The sequence below is a fragment of the Somniosus microcephalus genome, chromosome 14, assembly GCF_052327205.1.
Source record: "Somniosus microcephalus isolate GS21.2 chromosome 14, FLI_Smic_1.0, whole genome shotgun sequence".
NCBI classification, from domain to species: domain Eukaryota; kingdom Metazoa; phylum Chordata; class Chondrichthyes; order Squaliformes; family Somniosidae; genus Somniosus; species Somniosus microcephalus.
In genome coordinates, this window is record NC_141000.1 from 108,238,645 (window position 1) to 108,265,307 (window position 26,663).

The 26,663-nt window shown below is 45.7% G+C and overlaps 1 protein-coding gene across 3 annotated transcripts in view; it reads left to right on the plus strand.

The window, feature by feature from the left end:
• The first annotated feature begins 406 nt into the window (after window positions 1-406).
• LOC147107822 (lebercilin-like protein) overlaps window positions 407-26,663 on the plus strand; it is a 140,989-nt gene continuing 114,732 nt past the window's right edge. Inside the window, exons 1-2 of one of the 3 annotated variants that reach the window (XM_086007149.1) lie at window positions 407-516; window positions 20,848-21,238. In XM_086007149.1, coding sequence (XP_085863275.1) covers window positions 20,944-21,238 — 295 coding nt within the window. In that variant the 5' untranslated portion in view covers window positions 407-516; window positions 20,848-20,943. The remainder of the gene's footprint in view (window positions 517-20,847; window positions 21,239-26,663) is intronic. The other 2 variants (XM_086007148.1, XM_086007150.1) reach the window with 2 other exon arrangements.

Sequence of the window (26,663 nt, forward strand, 5' to 3'; positions counted from 1 at the left end):
GTTTTGGTCACCTGCCCTAGTACAGTACCTCCTTATGTGGCTCAGGGTCAAATTTTATCTGATTGCATTTCTGTGAGCGCCTTGGGACGTTTTACAAAGTCGCTATATAAATGCAAGTTGTTGCTGCGCTGGAGTGTTTTGGACCCAGACCTGCTCATTTAAAAGTGTAACCGATGTTTATGTCATCTCATTTTGAACGGCTATGCTTTGTAGAGGCTTGCACTAACTCTCTTTGTTGTCCCTTTTGTGTGTGTAGAAAAAAAACTGAAGAGGAAAATAACTACAATTCCCTGGAGGCAGCGCCAGGCGCATGTGCATGGAGCGCCGCTTCGCCCGTTGCCAAGGCGATGGGTCTAAATATTTGATACTGTATCCATTCGATTCGCGCGAACGATTGTTACGCGGGGCTCTGACATGTCAATGGAACTCGCCCTTCGAGTCCGGCTCACAGGGAAATGTTGCATGTCCCGTGGACGTTTGGTTTTCTACCAGCGGCGTCTTCCTTACAGTAAATTGGTAAGTCATATTCATCAACAGGCTCTCTCCTTCCTTTAAAGGTGCGAGATGGATTCTATCAGTTTCCCTCAGGGGACCATCCCCACTGAAAATGCTTCTCCCTAAAGTACATTCTGCTGGAATTTTTTTAGTTTGTATTTTTTGTAAACAGGTCACTGGAAGGCGCATTTTCCGAAAGCTCTTTGTTACAAATCTTATTGTCATCCTTTAAAGAGGGAATCTTATCTTCAGGAAACCCTTTATTAAAAAAAATATATAACAAATGCCAAAAAGAATGACATGAATTTCATTTCTACAGATTATTATTACAGTGTTTTTGTTTGAATGGTGAGTGCTGATGATATAATCGAGGAACTGATAGGGAGGAGTTTTACTGTTTAACGGTGTAAAGGATAAGCTGGTGGTCGGATGGTGGGTTATACATCCAATGATGGCCATTCCACTATCTGGTATTTTCCAGATGACATCAGCATTCAAACAAAAACAATCAACAGAAATGAGCAGAAGGTTGCACCCACCCAGAAAAAAGACTTGCAGTATGTTTTACTCGAGTCATGATTCATCTTAGCGGTTTCATTTTAAAAAAGGATATTTATCAAATGTGGCATTTAACCTTTAATATTTTAATTTATCAGATAATGATGTCCAGCAAAGTCCTCTCGACTTCATGTTGTTGCATGTGTGAAAGTTTATACCAGCAGGAGGGTCGGTAACTAGACGACACAATTTAAGATCATTGGCAAAAGAACCAGAGGGGAGAAGAGGAGAATTTGTTTAATGCACCGAGTAGTTAAGGTATGGAATGCATTGCCTGAAAGTGCGGTGGAAGCAGATTCAATTGTAACTTTCAAAAAGGCATTGGATATATACTTGAGAGGGGAGTAGAACTAATTGGCTAGCACTTTCAAAGAGCTGGCACAAGCACGATGGGCCGAATAGCCACTGTGCTGTATGATTCTATGATTCTTGTGCAGGGTGGTCATGTATTTCACTAGTCACCATTAACTGTCATTATTTTTTTCCTCCAGTTTTTGCTTCTGGTCTCCTGAAGGTAGGCACGTGCCAGCACATAATTACACAATGACTGCACCTTACCTAAGTAGACGTTCTTCATGTATGAGCCTAGACAGGGAGTGCCAGGCAGAATATTTGACCATCAGGGACAGACAATTGTGTCAGATCTGATTCCACAAATCTTCTTAGATTCAGGGGTCACTTGGTAATGTTGAGGAGTGGGAGCCCTACCTAATACTGCCCCTCCCTAGCCTAGGGACATTCAGGCCAATTGTAGCCACCTGGCCTGAGATCAGCTAACTCAGCACAGATGATGCATCCAATCTGGGACATTCTGGCTAAGTATAATACCATTTACTCACTCAGCCATGGGAAGAGCTTCACATTACTGTAATTGCAAATAGTGGGACCCACGTAATTAATTCTGCCAGGTTTGATCAGGAAACTCATTTTTAATTGGGCCCTGAGTTAAACCTAAGAACATAAAAAAGATAAACCATGGAGGCTTATTGCTCTAGATAAGGTAAATGTTATTACATTACTTTGAAAGTATGTTCCAAATAAACTGCAAGGAAACATCTGAAACTGAAATGTAGTATTTCACTATAGTAAGAGCCATCGACTTCTGTCAGGTGGAATTTATGTTGACATAATGAGAACATAATTGTTCAGTAAATATTTTGTCACTCGGGAAATGGTAAGTATTTTTAGAGGGACAATGAGCGCAATGACCAAACATCTGAGGGCAACGCCATATGTAAATGAGGGGCCCAACACCTGCTTTAGGACCCCACTGCTAAATTGGCCAGCTCTCAGTGGAGCAGGCACCAGGCCTACTTCGCTCAGGAATCTTCAGCGGCAGCTGCAATTAAGGAGCAGCCACCAACAAGATCAGTACGATAGCAAAATACTGCAGATGTTGGAAATCCGAAATAACAACAGAAAATGCTGGAAAAACTCAGCAGGTCAGGCAACATCCGTGGAGAGAAATTTGAGTTGACGTTTCGGGTTGGACCCTTCTTCAAAACTGGAAAGAAAAGAAACTAGATCGGAGGCAGGGCTGCGATCGGACAAAAGAATAAAAGAAACAAAAGAAGTAAAAGAGATTAGAAGCTAGACGAGATGGTAATAGGCTGGGATTAGGTGTAAAGTGTACTGGCAGGGCAAAAGATAGCTGCCAGGTGTGAGAGAGAAACAAAAGGAAAGGGGGGGGGGGAAAGGAGTGGAACAATTACAAGGGAAAATGAAATGGGGGCCGAGCTTATGATCTGAAATAGTTGAACTTGATATTGAGTCCGGAAGGCTGCAGACTGCCTAATCGGAAGATGAGGTGCTGTTCCTCGAGTTTACGTTGAGCTTCCGTGGAACAATACAAGAGGCCAAGGACGGTGAGGTCCAAGTGGGAATGGAGCGGTGAATTAAAATGACAGGCGACCGGAAGCTCGGGGTCACCCTTACGGACTGAACGGAGGTGTTCCGCAAAGCGGTCACCCAATCTGCGTTTGGTCTCCCCAATGTAGAGGAGACCGCATCGTGAGCAGCGAATACAGTATACTAGATTGCGAGAAGTACAAGTAAATCGCTGTTTCACCTGGAAGGGGTGTTTGGGGCCCTGGACAGTGGGGAGGGGGGAGGTATAGGGGCAGGTGTTACATCTCCTCCGCTTGCACGGGAAGGTGCCAGGCGAAGAGGAAGGGCTGTTTGGGGTGATAGAGGAGTGGACTAGGGTGTCTCGGAGGGAGCGGTCCCTGCGGAATGCTGAAAGGGGAGGGGAGGGGAAGATACGTTTGGTGGTGGGATCACTTTGGAGGTAGCGGAAATGCCGGAGGATGATCCGTTGAATGTGGAGGCTGGTGGGGTGAAAGGTGAGGACAAGGGGAACCCTATCGTGGTTCCGGGAGGGAGGGGCAGGGGTGAGGGCAGAAGTGCGGGAGATAGAACTGACACGGTCGAGGGCAGTGTCAACCACAGTAGAGGGGAATCCTCGGTTGCGGAAAAAGGAAGACATGTCTGAAGCACTGGTGTTTCTTGTTGGTGGCTGCTCCTTAATTGCAGCTGCCGCTGAAGATTCCTGAGCGAAGTAGGCCTGGTGCCTGCTCCACTGAGAGCTGGCCAATTTAGCAGTGGGGTCCTAATCCCAGCCTATTACCATCTCGTCTAGCTTCTAATCTCTTTTACTTCTTTTGTTTCTTTTATTCTTTTGTCCGATCGCAGCCCTGCCTCCGATCTAGTTTCTTTTCTTTCCAGTTTTGAAGAAGGGTCCAACCCGAAACGTCAACTCAAATTTCTCTCCACGGATGTTGCCTGACCTGCTGAGTTTTTCCAGCATTTTCTGTTGTTATTAACAAGATCAGTACCTCTTTTTTAAGTTCGTTGTGGAGCTGGGAGAAGCACCCCTGCTCCTCCCGGTTCCACAGCATTCCCGAGGGCTGTTGCCGGCACATCATTGTTCCCCTTTTGTTGTGCAAATTGGCTGCTGCGTCTCCTACATTACAACAGCGACTACAGTTCAAAAAAGTACTCAATTGGCTGTAAAGTGCTTTGGGATGTCCAGTGGTCATGAAAGGTGTTATATAAAGGCAATTTTTTTTTTCTTTTTGTGTTTTCTTCTTTTTCCAGTTTTGCTATTTATCAATCATATTTTGCAAAACCTTTCTCCCATTTCTTACATTTCCCCATTACATCCCACCCAAAATATTTTCCCCAATCATACAGCAGCAAAAGAAAAGAAAGATACAGTCACCATAACAGTTTCTAATCTATACCACCATATATCCTAAACATTAATAATTCAGTCCTCTTAAGAGTATAAACAAGCTAAAAATGTCTCTCCTCCAAGTTCACTTCACTTTTGTACAGTAGAAATATTCAATTTGGCCTCATTCCAAGTGTCCCTGCTGTTAGGCCCCTGGCCTCTGCAACTACTGCTGGCCTCCAACTTGAAGCCTAGCAGTTAGTTTTACGATCACCTGTAGCCCACTACTGTAGTTATTGAGCATCTGGGGCTATAATCTCCAGTATGCACATAATCCTCTGAAGCAGAACAGGTTCTACAGTTTAGTGAATGGCAATAGCAGGGTGTATACCAACATCTGGATCTTAAAGCCAAACCACAGTTTGCGTATGAAAAGACTGCAAATACGAAGAAAGACATGAAAATTTGGGTCTTTTTTCCTTTAGAACAATGCAGATTATGGGGCCACATAATAGGATGTGAAGGCCCTTGAGAGGGTGCAGAGGAGATTTACCAGAATGGTTCCGGGGATGGGGGATCTTGGTTACAAAGGCAGGTTGGAGAAGCTGGATTTGTTTTCATTAGAGTAAAGGAGGTTGAGGGGTGATTTGATAGAGGCGTACGAGATTATGATGGATTTGGATAGGCTAGATGGGAAAAGGCTGTTCCCATTAGTTGATGGTACAAGGACTAGGAGACTCAGATTTAAGGTTTTGGGCAAGAGATACAGGAGGATGTGAGGAAAACCTTTTTTACACAGCAAATTCGTTGCCGATGGAAGTGGTGGAAGCGGAGACACTCAATGTTTTCAAGGGGTGACTGGATAGGCACTTGAGGGAAATAAACTTGCAGGGCTACAGGGTCAGAGTGGGGGAATGGGACTGACTGGATTGCTCTACAGAGAGCCAGCACGGACTCGATGGTCCTAATAGCCTCCTTCTGTGCCATTATGACACTATGACTCTATGGGGGAAAAATTCAGTATTGCCCCATTTGGGGCACGATTATCGACCGGGCGTAAAGTTTAGCGCCTGCCGCTAATTATCGCCTCCAACTGCAAACTTGGCTTTTATTGCCCCGAGAGGTGATTGGATCGCTAAATCAGGTGCTGCACACCTGTCTTAAGGCGCAAAGGCCGAAGAGCAAGGTGCTAACTCAGAGCGCTGGCGAAGCTCATGTAATGTCAGTCAGCGATGGAACACAGACACACTGTTGCCGGCCAGTTCTTAAAGGGGATTGGGTCGATCTTGCTCTCCATCCTCACCCTGCTCATTGCAGCCTTGAATCTCGGCCTGGAGAGACCTGTACATCAAATCTGTTGGAAAGAACAATGGAGAGACCCAGGGAAAGAGCTCAGAGTGCAGCCCCCATATTCTCTTCTAAATCGATGCAAGGAAGATCAAATCAGAAAGAACCTGCAAAGTGCTGCTCAGTACCCAAAACTCCTCAACACAGCTTTGAATATCTCCTGCAGTCTCTCTCTCTCATTCAGAATGCGTGGTGCAAAAATTTCGCCGACAAAAAAAGGCAGGAAGCGGTCGCCTTTAAAAATAGCGCTCCCCTAGTCCCTTCCCGACTGCAAAACGCTCCCCTGAACCTGTCGTTGCTAGCGGCAGGTGGTAAGACAGGGGGCGCCACTCACTATCCAGCCCGAGGCGCTACTGGGGCGTTGCACACTCGACTGACGTCACTATCTGCCGGCGCAGGAGATCGTGGCGGTAGTGTTTAGCGCCGCTGCAAAATGTCTAGTTAATTTCTTGAGCGGCTAAACATCGCCGCGCCCGGGCACTAGTTGCTTTGCACCCTATTAGCGCCCTCCTAAGGCGCTAACGGAGGCACAAACCAACTGAATTTTTCCCCCTATGACTCTAAGGGCGCGATCTTGCCAGCCCTGGGGAGGTGGGTATGGAGGCGGGATTGCCGGGAAAATGGTAGAATTTGGGGGCGGGTGCCCAGCCCGCCCCCAACCCACAGGTAAGTGGATCATCCCCATTTTACTCACAAAAGTGCGGGCTTTCCAAAGGCTCCGAAACCTGCTAGGGTCACCGAGGCGAGCAGTGGGTCTGCGGGGGTCGGAGGGGTCCAAAAGTGCGCTGTGAAGGTAAGTGATGGGTGCAAGTGTGGAGAGGTGAGTATGTGAGGTAAGTGGAAAGTGTTAGAAAAAGTTTGCTTACCTTTGTTTCTTCCTGCAGGCTTCAATCGTTGGGTATGCGGAGAGTCTCGCACCTCCGCGGCAGAGATGACAGATGGCCGTTGCATTCTCCAATGCAACAACCATCTAATTTCTGCTAAAGAAAGAGGTTTGATGAGTCTTGAATTCAAGACCTCATCAAATTACAGAGAATGTCAGTGTTTGATAGCTTCACAGAGCTGTCAAAAGATGACAATTCATCTGTCAAAAATTTTTTGGGCGGGCTTAACAAGGTCAATCAAGGGAAAATAGCGTGGGTTGGCCACAAATCGATGGAGGCAGGACATTGACCCGACAAGCAGCAGTCCCACCTCCAACGCGCCCCCATTGGCAAAATCACCCCCTAAGTGTTTAAAATTATGAAAGGATGGGACAGGGTAGATAAAAGCGAACTGTTATCAGTAGTTGAGGGCGTCAGGAACGAGGGGCAAAACATGCAATTTAAATGTAAGAGATTTAAAATAGAGGGCAGGAGAAACTTCTTCACACAGAGAGTTGTGAAGCTGTGAATTTCACTTCCAGGGTTACAGGTTGAGGCAGAAACTATGTCAACATTCAAGATTAGATTGGAGAGGTGGATTAAGGAAACTGGTTTGAGGGATATGGGAACAGGATGGTAAATGTGATTGGAACTATTTGCTCATGTGGAGGGTAAATGCCAACATGTACTGGTTGGGCTAAATGACCTGTTTCTGTGTTGTAACTTCAATGTATGTATTCTATAACTATCCATGGGCAATACCGTGAGAGATTTATTAGTGTAAACAAAGATGTTTTTACAAATTAATGAAATAATAGAAATTGGCTGGTGCAGTATGTTTGAGCACCAATAGGCTTTGCTAACAGAGAGCCAATACATGCATGCACATTAGTGATTCCTTACGCACTTAATTCCTGATCACTGCTACACAATCTGAGGAAAATACGTTGTTAATGCTAGAGAGAACAAAAATCAGAGGGTAAGTCCTTTTTTGCCCCTTCTAATGAAATTGGCAGAGGCCTGTAAGCAAGATCGTTGAATTTGGGAAATGGAGTAAGATCCACAAGAGGGAGAAAATAATTAGGATTAAAAGTAAATCTTTAAAAGGTCATCTCAGGGTGGTGCAATGGCTCATTGCCTTGGAACAACAATATGCTGCAGTACAGAATGGTAGGATGGGGCTCGCACCTATGGCTCCCCCAAGGCTTGGTCATCAATCTCCGCTGTGTTATGGTGGGAAGGGGTTGAACTAAGGACAAGCTTTTCACCACAAGAAAAGTGAGTCAGAGAATCACCCCAGGTCATTCTCACACACCTTTTAGTAGCTGATCACATAACAGCCGTATTAGAGGCCTGGGATACCTGTCTGTCTGTGCTTTTGGCCAAGTCCTGTGTGTGGCTTAGAAAGGGAGAAAAGAGATAGAAACATAGAAGATAGGAGCAGGAGTAGGCCATTCGGCCCCTCAAGCCTACTCCGCCATTCAATGTGATCATCGCTGATCATCAAAACTCAGTACCCTGTCCCTGCCTTTTCCCCATATCCCTTGATCCCTTTAACCTTAAGAAATATATCTAACTCCTTCTTGAATATATTTAATGAATTGGCCTCAACTGCCTTCTGTGGTAGATGTAATGTATGTACCTTTAAGGGGGGGAACTACTTTTTACAGCTCATGTATACTGTAGTACCGGCAGTGACGACGCCTGTATATAACCCTGAGTAGTAATCTGTACAGATCAGTTGCAGTCTGAGCCACGTTGAGTAAACACCTATTTTACCGTTCTCCGCAGTCTGTGTCTTCTTATACACGGACGTAACATTGGCGATGAGGCAGGTTCGAACCTACCTGCAACTCTGCATCACCTCCCGGGGATTCGTTCCTGGAGATCAGTGGATTGGAGGTCAAGGCCAAAGACTCAGGCGTCGACCACGGGCAACCGCCCAGTCATCCAGCAGAGACTCGAGAATTGCGGGGGAGGCTGTCGAGAGCCAGGCTTGGCTTTCCAGTCGAGGTGGTCCAGCGAAACGGGCTGGCAACAGGTAGTGCGCAGATCCTTCCCGGACAGCAGCGGGCTAGAGCCGACCAAGCGGCACAGCAAAGGGCCGAGCAGCGTCGACGGGAGAGAGAGAGAGAGGGCAGAACGCACAGGGCGCAGCTGGTGTTCAGGGGCCGAGCAGCATCGGAGAGAGGGAGAGAGACACGCAGAAACCCGCGAGGCGCCGCCATTGCCACGAGAACCGCCGGGAGCGGCGTCGGCAGCAGCGGGGGAGGAAGGAAAGCGCGGGAGACGCCATTTTAAGCCAATGGGAGACACCATTTTAAACCACACCCAAAATGCCGAAGAGTGGCAGTATCACCACATTTGACAATGAAGTCGAAGATTGGCAAATGAGGTGTCAGATGACAAGAAAGCGTCGGTATTGTTAAATTTAATGGGTGCAAAGACGTATGGTTTATTACGAAATCCAGTAACCCCAACGAAGCCAATGGAAAAGAGTTTTGAAGACATAGTAACGGTACTAAAGGAACATTTAAACCCCACACCGCTGCTGATAGCAGAAAGATTCAAGTTTCACAAACGGAACCTGCATAAGGATGAAAGCAATGCTGATTATTTAACAGAACTGCGCAAACTATCGAAACACTGCCAGTTTGGAGTGGGACTGGCAGATACCTTAAGGGACAAGTTTGTGTGTGGGCTTCAAAGTGAAGGAACCCAGAAACGGCTTTTATCTGAAAAGGACCTTACGCTGGAAAAGGCTTTCAGCATTGCGGTATCATATGAAGCAGCAGCACGGGGCGCTGCAGAGATACAACAGAGACCACAAGAATATGGCACAAACAAAATGTCATATGGAACAGAGAAGTGCTATCGTTGCGGCAGAACAACACACGACCAGAATGATTGCTGGTTCAAAGACAAAGTGTGCAGACAGTGTGGAAAAGTAGGACACATAGCACGAGTCGGCAGGTCGGGAAAGAAAACCAGCAATAAGAAACCTACCAAAGGAAAGTACCAGAAGGTACATAAGATGACGGAGAATAGTTCAGATGAACAAAAGAGTGATAACGACTCCGAAAGCAGGGAACTGAGTTGTCTGAAACTACATAATGTGTGATGTAACAAAAGAGTCTCACACATCAAGGAACTTTAAAGTAAGCTTTAAGCAACTTATAATTAAACTATATACAAGAGCGGTCTTCACCATGCCTCTAGGTGAAGCCCTTTTACCATACTGAGCAGTTCAGTATTTATACTAGTCCAAACACAGGAAGTGACGTATGCACAGGAAGTGATGTATGCACAGAGTTCACAGTTCACAGGAAGTGATGTGCACATAACTTCCCGGAAGTTATTATTATTATCACATTCTTCCCTCCTGCGAGATTAGAAGGCTGTGGTCTTCCTTTTATTCCGCAGCCGCCGAACGAGGAAGAGTCGCACCCATTTGGGTTCCCGTCGTAGAGGGTCGCTGGTCCGCTTACATGCTGTTGGCCATTGGTCAGAGTCTGTGTGGCCTGGATTACCCTGTGAAGGGTCGGGGAGATCATGGCTTCGTGTACGAGTCCCAATAGGTGCAGAGTCGGTCTGTCTCTGTTCAGAGGGAGGTGCAGAGCTGGTCTGTGGCGGATCAGTACTTTGGTGCGCGGTACTGGGAGGGTCGCAACTTTGAGTACGGGGTTCTACCGGCACCAAGCTAGTTGGTGTCAGATCAGGATCCTGGAGAGGGGTACCCGGTAGGTTCCAAGAGGCTCCTGGTAAAATACCATCACTCGATGTCCCACTAGGTCCTGGTGGGCAGGGAGCCAGATCCCGTAATGATACGGTAGATTCTCGGCCGTCGGGATATCGTATGTATGCATAGGTGGGGTTGGCATCGGTTAGTTCGACCTCGTCTACGAGAGGGTCATTTTTAGACGTCCGAACGTATCTTCGGAGTAGTACAGGTCCAGGAGTAGTTAGCCATGACGGGAGGGATGTCCCATAAGATGAGCGACGCTGGAATCCAAAGAACCGCTCATGAGGTGTAGTATTTGTGGCTGTAGAAAGAAGGGACCGTATAGAGTGCAATGCATCCAGAAGCACGGTTTCCCATTGCTGGTTTGGTAGGCCCCGAGATCTTAAAACAAGATGTACGGAATTCCAGATGATACCGTTATACCTCTCTACCTGCCCATTTCCGATGGGATGATATGGCGTCGTTTTGCTTGTAGCAATTCCCCGTTCTGAGAGGTAGTCCTTGAGTTCCCTTGACATAAAGGATGGACCCCGATCCGAGTGAATGTAAGCCGCCATGCCACAGAGAGAAAATACCTGCTCAAGGCAGCAGATTACTGTGGACGCCAGCATATTGGAGCAGGGGAAGGCAAACGGAAAACGTGAATATTCATCAATCATGGTGAGCAAATATGTGTTCCGAGTTGAAGAGGGTACTGGGCCCTTAAAATCGATGCTAAGTCGTTGCATCGGTTGGGTTGCGTGTATGAGCATACCATCTGAGGGGCGGAAGAACTGAGGTTTTAATTCTGCACAAAGCCGGCATTCTGAGCACATTTTCTTTACATCTCCAGTAGAAAAAGGGAGATTCCGTGATCGTACGAAATGTAGCATGCGCGTAACGCCAGGATGACACAATCCATTATGGACATCTATGAGAGTAGAGGACGACATAGTGGAGCAGAATGCTCGTGTGAGGGTATCCGGGGCCACATTCTCCTTGCCAGGTCGATAGTGAATGGTGTAACCAAAAGAGGCCAGTTCCATCCTCCAAAGCTGTATTTTATTATTCTTAATTTTGGTTCGTTTTCGATTATCGAGCATGAAGGCGACTGATCGCTGGTCCGTGATTAATGTAAAGTGCTGGCGAGCTAGGAAATGGTTCCACTTCTGTACCGCCTCTATGATGGCTGTGGCTTCCTTCTCAACCGGAGGATAATGTAGCTCGGCACCTTGCAAGGTCCTGGACATAAATGCTACAGGACGACCTTCCTGATTTAGAGTAGCCGAGATCGCCACCTCCGAGGCATCACATTCGACTATGAAAGGGAGATTCTCATCGATGGAGTGAAGAGCCGCTTTCTCCAACTGTTTTTTTGAGAAGGTTAAAGGCTGCAACAGCCACTGTGTCCAATGGAAATGATCGAGCATGCAGCAAGGGTTGGATTTTGTCTGAAAAATGAGAAATCCATTTAGCGTAGTATGCAAACAGACCGAGAGCCCGACGTAAAGAAGCCGGATTCTTAGGTGACGGGAGCTCTTGGAGCGGGCGAAGTCTTTCTGGGTCTGGCTTAATGATACCATTGCCTACACAGTAGCCAAGGATGTTGATGGTCGGTTGCGACTCAACAGATTTAGATTCATTCAAAGTTAAGTTACGGTGATGGAGGGCATCCCGAAATTTTTGGAGGTTGGTGTCGTGTTCCTGTTGATCGTGACCTGCAATAGTAATGTTATCAAGATAGGGAAAGTGTCCCTTAAGTTTTCCTGCTTAACCAGGCCATCCATTGCCCGTTGGAAGACAGCCACTCCATTAGTAACCCCGAATGGGAGGCGACGAAATTGGTACAGCCGTCCATTAGCCTCAAAGGCCATGTACTGCTTATCTGAGACCTTCAAGGGTACCTGATGATAGGCACTTTTTAAATCGTAAGTTGAGAACACTTTGTATTTGGCCAGTTTATTAACCATATCATCAATGCGTGGCAATGGGTAGGCGTCCAAGTCAGTATATTGATTGATGGTTTGCGAATAATCAATGCATAGTCGTTGTTTGTGAGGTTTTAGAGGGTTCTTGACGATGACGATTTGAGCCCGCCAGGGCGACGAACATGCTTCGATGATATCCTCTGCTAAAAGTCGAGAGATTTCAGCCTCAATAAAAGATTGGTCTTCCTGACTAAAGCGCCGCGATTTCGTTATTATTGGTTTGCATCGAGGAGGAATACTGGCAAATAATGAGGGTTCATCAAGTGAAGCTGCTGATAATGCACAAAACGGTAATTTAGACAGTATATTAGAAATAGTAAGTCCAGGTTTGGATCCGCCGAACTCAATGGTGAGTTTCTTATGCTGTTATTGAAAATCCAGCCCTAAGATGAGATCACTACATAAGTCCTTGAGCACCGAAAGTCGGGTGGAGGGATACATGCGACCATTAAGTGTCATATCAATAATACAAAAGCCGGAGATTCTGGTATTAAGTGATGACTGAGCCATCGCAATTGCCTGGTCCGATGGGAAGATATGTAGTTTCAATTTCGCAACAATCTGTTCTCTAATGAAACTATCAGTACCTCCTGAGTCAATTAAGGCATCTAAGGTATGCCCATTAATTGAAACTTTTGTAGCTGCATGAAACAGGTTCTGTGGGCAAGCAGCTGTAATTGGTGTGGTTGCACAGAGAGTGGCTGAAACTCTCGGTGTGCTTCTTCGGGAGAGAGCTCGAGAGGAAGCTTGATAGGTCCTAGCCGGAGCATCTTGATAGGCCCTAATTGGGGCAGTTCGGTAGGCCTTAGCTGGATAGGCCCTCGTAGAGGCTCTTGATTGGCAAACTTTTGCAAAGTGTCCCTTTTTATCGCAATGACTGCAGATCGCATTGCGAGCAGGGCAGAATTTCCTAGGGTGAAAAGAATCTCCACAAAAGAAGCATTCCTTCCTAGATTGCCAAGAGGCTGCTAAAGTGGGGTCATACTCCTCTTCTTCATCAGAAGTATCATCAGGATTAGATTCCTCCATGATAGGGTTCACGTGAGGCCACTTGAATCGTCTGGTTGCAGTTACAGCAGCAGATCGAGACCTGGGCAGCTGATAGAGGTCTGCATTTTTCTTTGCCAAATCCAGAGAACAAGCCAGGTCAAAAGCCTTTTGTAGCTCAAGTGTTTTACTTTCTAGTAGACGCTGGCGTATAAATGGAGAGGCAATCCCGCAGATGAAAGCATCCCGAATCATTTCTTCGCGGTACAGCTCAGCCGAGGCTGCCTGAAAGTTACAATCTACGCTGAGCCTGCGAAGTTCTTGAAGGAATTCATTAATCGATTCCCCTGGCCCTTGTCGGGCTGTGGCCAGTAGATGTCTAGCATAGACCTCATTTGCGGTCTTGGCATATAGTTTTTTAAGTGCCTGGATCACCTCATCGTAATTATCCCATTCATCAACATATTCAAACACTGTTGGGGTCACATAGTTGATAAGTATCCACAGTTTAGTAGAAGCATTCGCTTTACATTCATCAAGAAAATTCTCAAAAGTACGGTATCAATGCTCCCATACCCTGCCAGCTGCTGGTGCGTTTGGGTCCAAGTCCAGACGAGTAGGTTTAAGGATGTTTTCCATGATGGGTGGTTCCCTGGATCCTTAACTCCGAGTTTGTCCGAAGGTCTAGTATTTGTGAGTGTAAATACTAAGTTGCTTAAATTGATGTAACAAAAGAGTCTCACACATCAAGGAACTTTAAAGTAAGCTTTAAGCAACTTATAATTAAACTATATACAAGAGCGGTCTTCACCATGCCTCGAGGTGAAGCCCTTTTACCATACTGAGCAGTTCAGTATTTATACTAGTCCAAACACAGGAAGTGACGTATGCACAGGAAGTGATGTATGCACAGAGTTCACAGTTCACAGGAAGTGATGTGCACATAACTTCCCGGAAGTTATTATTATTATCACATTGTGATCACAACGGAGGATCACCGAACCATTTGGGTCACTCTCAAGATAGCAGGAGTCCAGGTAAAGATGGAATTGGACACCGGATCAGCCCTAACAGTCATAAACCGACGGGACTACGAGCGGCTATTCTCACACATACCCTTGAGAGACACAAAAATTATTTTGAAGACGTACACGGAGCAAAAAGTCTACCCCAAAGGAAAAATAAGGGTGACCGTTATATATAACGGTAAGGAAACACCAAAACTAGACCTGTATGTATTGCAAGATGGAGGACCACCATTACTGGGACGTGAATGGATCCGGAAAATACAACTGGATTGGCATTCCATACAGGCACTGACTGTGGCTGACAAAAAGGATGACGACGTCACACCTGGGCGACTGTCAAAGATCCTAACTGACGCGAAAGAAGTGTTCCAGCAAGGACTCGGAATACTAAAAGGCATGACAGCGACGATTAAAATTGAAGGAAACGCAAGCCCAAAATTTTTAAAGGCCACACCGGTAACTTATGCGATCCGCCCAGCCGTCGAAGCAGAGCTGGAGAGTCTGGAACTTTCAGGTGTACTGTCCAAGGTAGACTGGAGCAAGTGGGCTACACCCATTGTCCCTGTGATGAAAAAGTCGTTGAGCAGCACGCCTGGGGAGCCAAAGAAGGTTCACATCTGTGGGGACTTTAAGGTAACAGTGAACCCGGTCCTTCACACCGTACAATATCCACTTCCGCGGATTGAAGATATTTTCGCCTCGCTATCTGGAGGGAAACGCTTCACTAAGATTGATCTGGCCCAGGCGTATCTGCAAATGGAGGTAGAAGAAGCATCAAAGAAATACCTCACAATCAACACCCATAAAGGTCTCTACCAATACAACCGGCTGGTATTCGGGGTAGCATCAGCTCCGGCTAGTTGGCAGAGGGCAATGGAACAAGTCCTGCAAGGGATCCCAGGGACCCAGTGTTATTTGGACGACATCCTGGTCACGGGCGAAAATGACAGTGATCACCTTGCCAACCTGGAGCAGGTGCTCACTAGATTGCAGGAATATGGGCTCCGAGCTAACCGCCCCAAATGCGAGTTTTTTAGAAAACAGATCTCGTATTGTGGCCACATTATCGATAAAGAGGGGTTACATAAGTCCCCAGAGAAGATTGAGGCAGTAGTCAAGGCTCCAGCACCGGAAAATGTGTCACAACTGAGGTCGTTCCTCGGGCTGGTAAGCTACTACCATAAGTTCTTGCCAAATTTGTCTACAATACTACACCCACTGAACACTCTACTGCAAACTGGGGTGCCATGGAAGTGGAGTGACGAATGTAGACAAGCTTTCCAGAAGAGCAAAACACTAATCACATTGAAAGAGGTATTGGCCCATTACAACCCAACATTACCAATTCGGTTGGCATGTGATGCGTCACCCTACGGCATTGGAGCGGTGCTGTCGCACAAATTCTCAGACAGCTCAGAGAGGCCAATAGCCTTTGCGTCATGATCACTAACCTCAGCCGAGCGTAACTACGCCCAGATTGACAGGGAGGCCCTCAGCCTAGTGTGGGGAGTGAAAAAGTTCAATCACTATCTGCACGGGCAGAAATTCACCTTGCTGACTGATCACCAGCCTCTTGTCTCCATTTTTAATCCGAAGAAGGGCGTTCCGGTGATGACTGCGCAACGACTACAAAGATGGTCACTTTTTCTAGGGGCGCACCACTATGAGATTGAATATAAGGGCACGAAACAGCATGGAAATGCTGATGGGCTATCACGCCTGCCACTGCCTACTGCGGAGGAAGCACCAGCAGTGGATCCTGTCGAAATATTCCATTCGACTATAGTTGAATACCTACTGGTAACTAACGCTTGTATCGAAAAGGAAACCCGAAATGACCCGACACTGTCTCGGGTATATGATTTGACGGTGAAGGGATGGCCAGCACATGGCGACTCACTGTTGCCAGCATTCTCGACAAGGAAAGAACAGCTGTCAGTGTGCCGGGGGACCTAGATGTGTGGATCCCGAGTGGTAATTCCACCCAAGTTAAGGGATAGAGTGCTCAATGAGCTTCATGAGGGTCATCTGGGAGGGGTAAAAATGAAAAGCCTAGCCAGGGCTTATGTGTGGTGGCCGGGAATCGATAAACAAATCGAGGACCTGACCAAGAGCTGTTCAGGATGCCAGAAAGTCCAAAATGCACCACCACAGGCCCCTCTACACCCATGGGAGTGGCCCTCATCTCCATGGCAACGGGTGCATATTGATTTTGCTGGTCCATTCATGGACTCAATGTTTTTAATAGCCGTGGATGCGCACTCGAAATGGCCTGAGGTGATCAAAATGTCCTCCACCACCACGGAGAAAACTATTGCAGTCCTACGGACCATTTTTGCCAGGAATGGCTTGCCAGAACAGATTTGCTCCGACAACGGACCACAGTTTGTGTCCGAAGAGTTCCGGAGGTTCTTGAAAAAGAATGGGGTAAGGCATTACACATCCGCCCCGTATCATCCAGCCACAAATGGATTGGCTGAGAGGTTCGTACAAACCTTTAAGAAGGCAATAAAGGCTATGTACAATGACAACATTCCACTGCAGCACAAGGTGGACAATTTCCTGTTCGCCTACCGGAATGCGACACATGCAGTCACCAACCAGGCCCCAGCCATGATGTTCTTTAACCGAAGGTTAACATCTCGCCTGGATTTGCTCAGACCAAACGTACGAAGAGATGTTGAGAGTAAGCAATTCCAGCACATCCAATGGAAGCCAACAAGGAGCTTCAGTGTAGGGCAACCAGTCTTGGCCCGCGACTACCAAACAGAAAAATGTCAGCCAGGAACGATATGCACACGGCAGGGCCCACTAATGTACACAGTGGACATTGGGGAGAGCATCGTGAGACGCCATGCTGACCAGATCCTAGAGTCACAGGAACAAGTCAACCCCATGCCTCGCCCATACGTACCTGGTGATGAACCCGACGTACAGGTCGCATCTACCCCAGAAACAGTAGCATCGGAAGCTGATGACCCAACCGACGACAGGGGGCCAGAATCGCCTCCGCACCAAGAGCAAGGCACTCGGGAAAGGCGCTATCCAGAAAGGATCAGGAAGTCTCCCCAAAGACTGAATTTATAAATAGACTATTTTCAGCTAATGTTGCATGTTAAAAGTGTTAATTGTAATTAGTTTGATATTTAATTGTTAAATGAGTGTTATGGTACTGTTAATCTAAAAGGGGAGGAATTGTAATGTATGTACCTTTAAGGGAGGGAACTACTTTTTACAGCTCATGTATACTGTAGTACCGGCAGTGACCACACCTGTATATAGCCCTGAGTAGTAATCTGTACAGATCAGTTGCAGTCTGAGCCACGTTGAGTAAACACCTATTTTACCGTTCTCCGCAGTCTGTGTCTTCTTATACACGGACGTAACAGTAGAGAATTCCACAGGTTCACCACTTTCTGGGTGAAGAAATTCCTCCTCATCTCTGTCCTAAATGGCTTACCTCTTATCCTTAGACTGTGACCCCTGGTTCTGGACTCCCCCACCATCGGGAACATCCTTCCTGCATCTAGTCTGTCTAGTCCTGTTAGGATTTTATAAGTTTCAATGAGATCCCCTCTCATTCTTCTAAACTCCAGCGAGTATAAGCCCAATCGACCCAATCTCTCCTCATACGTCATTCCTGCCATCCCAGGTATCAGTCTGGTGAATTTTCGCTGCACTCCCTCCATGGCAAGAACATCCTTCCTGAGATAAGGTGACCAAAACTGCACACAATACTCAAGGTGTGGTCTCACCAAAGCCCTGTACAACTGCAGCAAGACATCCTTGTTCCTGTACTCAAACCCTCTCGCTACGAAGGCCAACATACCATTTGCCTTCTTAACCGCCTGCTGCACCTGCATGCTTACCTTCAGCGACTGGTGCACAAGGACACCCAGGTCTCGTTGCACTTCCCCTTCTCCCAATCTATTGCCGTTCAGATAATAATCTGTCTTCCTGTTTTTGCCACCAAAGTGGATAACCTCGCATTTATCCACATTATACTGCATCTGCCATGCATCTGCCCAATCACCCAACCTGTCCAAATCATACTGGAGTTTCTCGGCATCCTCCTCACAGCACACACGCCCACCCAGCTTTGTGTCGTCTGCAAAATTGGAGATATTACATCTAGTTCCCTCGTCTAGATCATTAATATATATTGTGAATAGCTGGGGTCCTAGGACCGATCCCTGTGCTACCCCACTAGTCACTGCCTGCCAGTCGGAAAAACACCCGTTTATTCCAACTCTGCTTCCTGTCTGCCAACCAGTTCTCTATCCAAGTCAGTACCTTGCCCCCAATCCCATGTGCCTTAACTTTACACGCTAATCTCTTATGCGGGACCTTATCGAAAGCCTTCTGAAAGTCCAAATACACCACATCCACTCGTTCTCCCTTATCTATTTTACCAGTTACATCCTCAAAAAATTCCAGTACATTAGTCAAGCACGATTTACCTTTTGTAAATCCATGTTGACTTTGTCCGATCCTGTCACTGTTTTCCAAGTGCTCTGCTATTACATCTTTTATAATGGACTCTAGCATTTTCCCCACTACCGATGTCAGGCTTACCGGTCTATAATTCCCCGTTTTCTCTCTACCACCTTTTTTGAATAGTGGGGTAACATTAGCTACCCTCCAATCCATGGGAACTGTTCCAGAGTCTATCGAATTTTGGAAGATGACCAGCAATGCATCTACTATTTCAAGGGCCACTTCCTTAAGTACCCTAGGATGTAGATTATCAGGCCCTGGGGATTTATCGGCCTACAATCCCGTCAATTTCCCTAACACCATTTCCCTACAAATACTGATTTCATTCAATTCCTCCCTCTCATTAGACTCTATGTTCCCCGACATCTCTGGGAGGTTATTTGTGTCCTCCTTTGTGAAGACAGAACCAAAGTATGTATTTAATTTGTCTGCCATTTCTTTGTTCCCCATTATAAATTCCCCTGATTCTGACTGCAAGGGACCTACGCTTGACTTCACCAATCTTTTTCTCTTCACATATCTATAGAAGCTTTTACAGTCAGTTGTTATGTTCCCTGCAAGCTTACTCGCATACTCTATTTTCCCCCTCTTAATTAATCCCTTTGTCCTCCTTTGCTGAATCCTAAACTGCTCCCAATCCTCAGGTTTACTGCTTTTTCTGGCCAATTTATATGTCCTCTCCTTGGATCTTATGCTATCCCTAATTTCCCTTGTTAGCCACGGTAAGTAACTTCAATGTACCACATAGCTGTGGCAGCATGGATACAAAATTGGCTAAGGGACAAAAAGCAGAGAGTAGGGGTAAGTGGAGAGAGAAATAGAGTCAACGTTTCAGGTCGAAACCCTTCATCAGTTTCGACCTGAAACGTTGACTTTATTTCTCTCTCCACGGATGTTGTCTGGCCTGCTGAGTTTTTCCAGCATTTTTTGTTGTTACTTCGGATTTCCAGCATCCGCAATATTTTGCTATCAAGTAGGGGTAAGTGGTTGTTTTTCAGACTGGAGGAAAGTATACAGTGGTGTTCCACAGGTGTCGGTATTGGGGCCACTGCTGTTTTTGATATATATTAATTACCTGGACTTGGGCATACAGAGCATAATTTCAAAGTTTGCAGATGACACAATACTCAGAAATGTAGTAAACAATGAGGAGGATAGTAACAGACTTTAGGAGGACACAGATAGACTGGTGAAATGGGCAGACACATGGCAGATGAAATTTAACGCAGAGAAGTGAGAAGTGATACATTTTGGCAGGAAGAATGAAGAGAGGCAATATGAACTAAATAGTACAATTATAAAGGGGGTGCAGGAACCCCTGTGGGTGTATGTACACAAATCTTTGACGGTGGCAGGACAAGTTGAGGAGGCTGCTAAAATACATATGTGATCCTTGGCTTTATTAATAGAGGAAGATAGTACAAAAACAAGGAAGTTATGCAAAACCTTTATAAAACACTGGTTAGGCCTCAGCTGGAGTATTGTGTTCAATTGTAGGCACCGCATTTTAGGAACGATGTTAAGGCCTTGGAGAGGATGCGGAAGAGATTGACCAGAATGGGCCCAGGGATGAGGAATTTCAGTTATGTGGAGAGATTGGCGAAGCTGGGGTTATTCTCCTTAGAGCAGAGAAAGTTAAGAGGAGATTTGATTGAGGCGTTCAAAATCATGAACAGTTTTGATAGAGTAAAGAAGGAGAAACTGTTTCCAGTGGGAGAAGGACACAGATTTAAGATGATTGGCAAAAAAAACAGAGGTGACATGAGAAAACATTTTTTTTTAGTTGTGATCTGGAATGCACTGCCTGAAAGGCTGGTGGAAGCAGATTAAATAGTAACATTCAAAAGAGAATTGGATAAATACTTGAAGGAAAAAAATTACTGGGCTATGGGGAAAGAGCTTGGGGAGTGGGACTACCAAAGAGCCAGCACAGGCACGATGGGCCGAATGACCTCCTCTGTGCTGTATCATTCTATGAAGATATGAATGAATAAATACAATGAGTGAGACATACAAATAAAAACAGAAAATGCTGAACTATGCAGCAGAGAACGGTGAGTTAAAATGTTGAGAAAGATAGTCTAACCTGTTTTGCTCTTTCAGATTCTGACTGACCTGCTGTGTTTTTCTAGCATTTTCTACTTTTATTTCTGATTTCCAACATTTGCAGTTTATCTTTTTATCTCCTCAGAAGCTGAATATGATACTATACCTTTCGGAACAACATGCATTATTGGAGGTTTTGCACTGATTACTTGCCCTGGACTTAGGAAGATGCAAAGAAGTTATGTTCCTGATCATGGCCAGTGAAAAGAGTTTGCAGGACAGTCTCTCAGACCATTCCCCAAGACGAGGAGGAGGAGACTCGACTTCAAGCAGCAACATTTCCAGCACCGAGACAAACAACAGCACCAAGACCAAGCAGTGTCAAAGAAACAGTGTATGCACGGAGTACTCTGAGGATTTCGAAGATCACAGCAGCATTGCAGAGTCAATCAGAGGAGAGAGTGTCAAAAGCAAACACCTGTCAATAAAGAAAGAAAGTATTAAGAAAAACAACTACCAAGGCAATCAGAAAAGAGGTAAGCTGCTTAACCCCAGTCGTTGAATAACATTAATGCGGTAAGATTACTCGCACTACATATAACAACCCAGGAATTATTTTTTTTAAAACATGCTGGGGATGGGGGACTGTGATTTGCCATTTTAACAAATTGGACTGACAACACCAGAGATTTCCCAGAATGCGAGTTCCTGATTTTGACTTAGGTCAGCAGGAAGAGGTGTCAAGGTAAGCCAAATGCTTTACAACAGAGAGGGAGGAGGAATACAAATCAACAGGTGATTGGCTGTTCCAGCACACTGTCCCATCCATATCAGTCACTATACCACAGTTGTCTGTGTACAAGGGTCAGGTAAGGCAGGTGGGAGCATGCAGTTGCAGTGTACTCAGCCTGTGCATATTAAAAAAGTTAGCTCTGCCAGTACGATTCTGCTTCAAATTAATAAGAAAAACCATTTGTGCTCCCCTATTAGCTCAATAGCTAAATGCATTGCTTGATGTGGTACTGAGCCATGCAGGTCCCACATTCAATCCCGGGTCTGCACTGAGTTGATCAGTTGATACCTGATCGAAATTGGGAAGTGGCAGGGACACTAAACCTGGCTTCAGTGTGACAGGATATCCAGGAAGAAGGTGGGGGTGGGGTGGTGGTTGGGGGTGGAAAGCTGGACCCCTGGAGGAAGGTACATAAGACATAAGAACATAAAAACATAGATGTATGTTTGAGATTTAGCTCTGCCACATCTTAATAATTAATAGTTCCGAGAGTCCAGTTTCAGCAACTTTAATACTTTATTAAGAAATACAACATTTAGCCTCTGACTCATCTTATATTGATAAATCACTTTGCTTGCTCACTATGATTGATGTATATCTACATATACTTGCACGTAGACAACCCGTTGGCTGAATAGCCAACACCTTGAGTTTGATCTCCGATGTCTTTAATTCAAGCTACCCGCAGGCTTCAAGAGTACATTAACCTTTGTACCTCTTCTACAACACACCTACTTTTGGTCACAGGATATGATGTAACCATAGCACCATGTGCTATTCTCTTTGTCTGAAAAATGGTAGAAACCAGTTTTGTCTACTTCTGCTGTACAGATATTAGGCCTCATCCCTTATCTCTTCAATGTTTGTCTGATCATTACTTTTTATTAGGCCACAACTGGAGCCAGTCTGTCCAAGACAGCACTTCAATTGTCTGACTTTAACCCTTTTACTATGAAAGATTCAGTTAAGCATTCTGCTTATCTATAGCTAGCTTCCCTTCTGGTAATTATGTTAGTTCTTATCGCAATGTGGTAACTCCAGTTGTGGCATTACAATTAATCCCAGCAACCCTAGACTAGGGACGGATAAAACAGCCAAATTCCTGCTCTCAATCATTAGTGACCCCTTCTGAAAAGTGGGCAGGTGTGACCATCAATTGAGAACAGGCCTGCCAAATAGTGTGCAGGCACCCATACATGAAGGATGATTACTTGATTGAGGTACCAGATGGCTGCTGGTGTCCATGGAACTGTACCCCAGCAGGATTAAGCGTCTTCAGGAAAGGAAAACAGGGAGGTTAAAAAGAATGGCCTTTTGAGGTACCAGAGAGCTTCCAGTTCCAGTGAAACAGTACCGAATGTGAGTCAGTAGCCTTTAGGAAAAGGGAAAAATTACAAAATTATATAGAGCAGTACTAATGGGTTCTGTGGATTGATTTACATAACTGCAATCTCAAAGATGAATAATAAAATGCCATAAACCTCAGAAGCAAAGCTGATTTAGTTTACAACCTCAAGGAAACGTTACTGCCCATTAATCACTCCTATATATCCATTACTCACTATAAGATACACACTGTGGAATTGATGGGGGAGTTTTGTTTGCATTTTTTTTGCAGTGGTGTATTTCATATCAGACATCAGCCAAACAGTTTATACTTAATGACATTAACGTTGAAAAATTATACAGGATTACATAGGATATACAGCACAGAAACAGGCCATTAGGCCCAACCAGTCCATGCCGGTGTTTATGCTTCACTCGAGCCTCCTCCCGTCTTTCTTCATCTAAATCTATCAGCATAACCCTCTATTCCCTTCTCCCTCATATGCTTATCTAACCTCCCCTTAAATACATCTATATTATTCACTTCAGCCACTCCCTGTGGTAGCGAGTTCCACATTCTCGCCACTCTCTGGGTAAAGAAGTTCCTTTTGAATTCCCTATTAGATTTCTTGGTGCCTATCTTATATTGATGGCCTCTAGTTTTGCTCTTCCCCACATGTGGAAACACTCCCTCTGTACCTACTCTATCAAAACTGTTAAGTATGTGTATTGTATTGAACAATTAACACAAAGACTTAAACGTATAACTCAAACAGGTCTTTACTGGTTGGAGGTAGGGACTATACGTAGGTCTTTACTTCATGCCCACAGGCGGGAACTGAGGGGAGATCAGTACCCACAGTACTATTTATACCCCTATGGCCAGGAGTGGTACTGCGTATCACTACGCCCAACAAGTAGTGCAGTCCTGTCCATAGGTTCAAAGTAGCACACATATTACATACACAACATTCCTCCCTTCCTAGCTTTACAGTCATCTCCCCATTTAACATAACGTAATAACATATATACATATATAACTTCAGGTTTACATAACAGAATAACATAGATACATAGATAACTTCATGTCAAAACAGATCACAGATTCAGTCTCTGCGGAAAACAGTTCACAGATTCAATCTCTGTGGTGTAGTCGGTTCACGTTGCTGGAGTGACTCATTCAATAGTCCTTCCATGGATTTAACAGTTTGAACTTCCGAACTGAATTGGCTCCGTTCGGAGGGACCACGTGTGTGATCTGGTAGAGGTAATAATGGTTCAGATGGGTCATCTTCTGTTTCGACTTTTCCTTTTCTGCTTCTTGGAGACTCTCTGGGCTCCACTGTCAGCTGCCAGCTGCATGCGCAGTTCCTCCTTCTCTTCCTCCTTTTTCCGTAGTAGAGCCACCTTCTCCTGATGTTCCGTAGACTTTCGGTGCTCCTCCATGATTTCTGTATGGTGGGAGTCGAAGTTACAAGTTGGGCAGGACAGGACATATTCGGTGTCGTCCTGATCTAGGCCAGCGAGAGGGTCTTCTATTTCCTCCATACCCAGCTGGGCGTTAGCCAGCTTTTGTTCCAAGTCCAGACATCTTTCCTGAAGAGACTTCTTCATGCGTACCTCTTCATCCAGCTTTTTCTGGGCTTTCAGCAAGTCGTTTACTAATGACCTCATTTGAGATTTTACTACTTCAACTTCTTTTGGAGATTGATTGATCGGACTATTCAATCCCTCTACCGGAGCAGCTGTTTCAGCGGTCTGTTGTTCTACGTTGACGTGAGTCAGCGTACTTTTGGCATCCAAGGGCTGCTCTGTTGCAGTCATCTCAGTCTGTGTTGCCACCTCAGCTCTTCCAATAACCTTTGAGAGCTCTGAACCCCTTTCGTTTGAATATTGAAGTTCGTGCTCAAGTTTTTCCCATTTCAGAGTCCTGTCCTTCCGCATATGCAGGAGTTGGCTGACCGTTAACTCCTCTGACATCAGACGTTTTGTGTGCTCCTGCTCCATTTTCTCCATCAGCTGCTTCTGTTGTCTTTCCAGATTCTCCAACTCTATATCAAAGAACTCTTTCGTTGCATTCAACTCTTGCTCAAAACGGCGAAGCATTTGTTCTAATTGCTGTTGTAGTTTGAAATGGAGTTGAGTTCGAGCCCAGTGTCCCTCAGAAATGGGCACATCAGTAGACTTGCCAGACTCAGAATCCACAGTTAAACTATGTTGTTGTTGCTCAGTGGAATTCTGTGCTGAAACTTTGTCTTTTGCACCTGAGTTGGGCTTACCATCATCCGTTCCAGAGTCTGGGCCGACTATCTTCACCGAGTTCTCACTCGTTATTGTTTGTAGGAAATGCCAGTCCATATTCATTTTCCTAATCCACTCCCGTCCTAGTAGTGGAGAACCTCCTTCAGATATCACATATAAGTCCATTATTTGACTGTCTTCGCCCTTGTGGACCACTGCAACCTCTATTTTCCCGATGGGGTACACTCTTTGCCCCGTGTATGTTTTCAATATAATCCCCGTATCCTGTAGGGGAATATGTTGGAATAACTTTCCGTAATCTTTCTTATTTATGACCGTCAATGCCGATCCAGTGTCCAATTCCAGTTTTACTTGGACTCCTTCTATCTGAAGAGTGACCCAAATTGTCTGGAGGTCTGCACCCTTACCAGCGTTGAGTACTCTTAAGCTAGCCAGTTCATTACAGCTTAAGCTAGCCAGTTCATTACTGCTAGCGTCTGAATCGGACTCCTGTTCGGTCACCTTGTGTACCTTTGCGTATTTTCCTTGCGGTGACTTCTTGTTGCTGGTCTTCTTCCCTGACCTGCATACTCTAGCTATATGTCCAAGCCTACCACAAGTTCTACATTCTTGGTTTTTAAACCAACACTGGTTCTGATCATGCGTTGTCTTTCCACAACGATAACATTTGCCAGAACTCACACCCAATTTGTGTGCACTGAGCTCCGGTGACCGTAGCTGCATTACTGCCGTGCCTCTCGCTGCGGCTTCGTGTGCTGCTGCCATAGTGACCGCCTTCTCAAGCGTCAGCTCATTCTCCTCGAGCAGTCGCTTTTGTGTATCCTGTTTAAATAAACCACACACAAATTTGTCTCGTAGTGCATCTGTCAGTCCCGTTCCAAACTGGCAATATTTCGCTAATTTACGCAATTCCAGCAAATATTCAGCATTGCTTTCATGCTGTAGCTGCCTTCTGTCGTAAAATTTAAATCGTTCCGCTAGCATCAGCGGCGTGGGGTTTAGATGATCTTTCAGGACAGTAACAATCTCATCGAACGTCTTATCCGCCGGTTCATCTGGTGATAACAGGTGTTTCAATTGCCCGTATGTCTTCGCACCCATTAAATTTAATAATGTTAGTGCTTTATCTTGGTCACGAATTTTATTGGCCTTACAATAATTTTTTACTCTTTCAACATATATGGCCCAATCTTCGAGGTCACTATCAAAGGTGCTAATATTCCCGTGTTTAGGCATTGTAGATTTGCAATTTCTCAGATTTTATTTTGTTTACTTGTTATCAAAGATGGCGGCTTCCCGCTCTTGCCGTCGTCCTCCGCCCACAAAATGGCGGTTTTCCCGCGCTGTGCACCGCGGCTCTCGCACCTTGAGCTTCTGCAGCCGCCGCGCCTTTCAGTCCGAGTGCGGCCCTTATCTTTGGTCCCGATCGCTGGCCCGTGCTGCGCCTCGCACTTGAAGCGGCTCCCGGCCTCTGGCTCACCCGCTCGCGCGGCTCTTGCTCGCTCCCTCCCGGGCTCTGGCTTACCCGCTCGCGCGTTTCACCGCGGCTCTTATCAGGGATTGCGATCGCCCTTATCTTC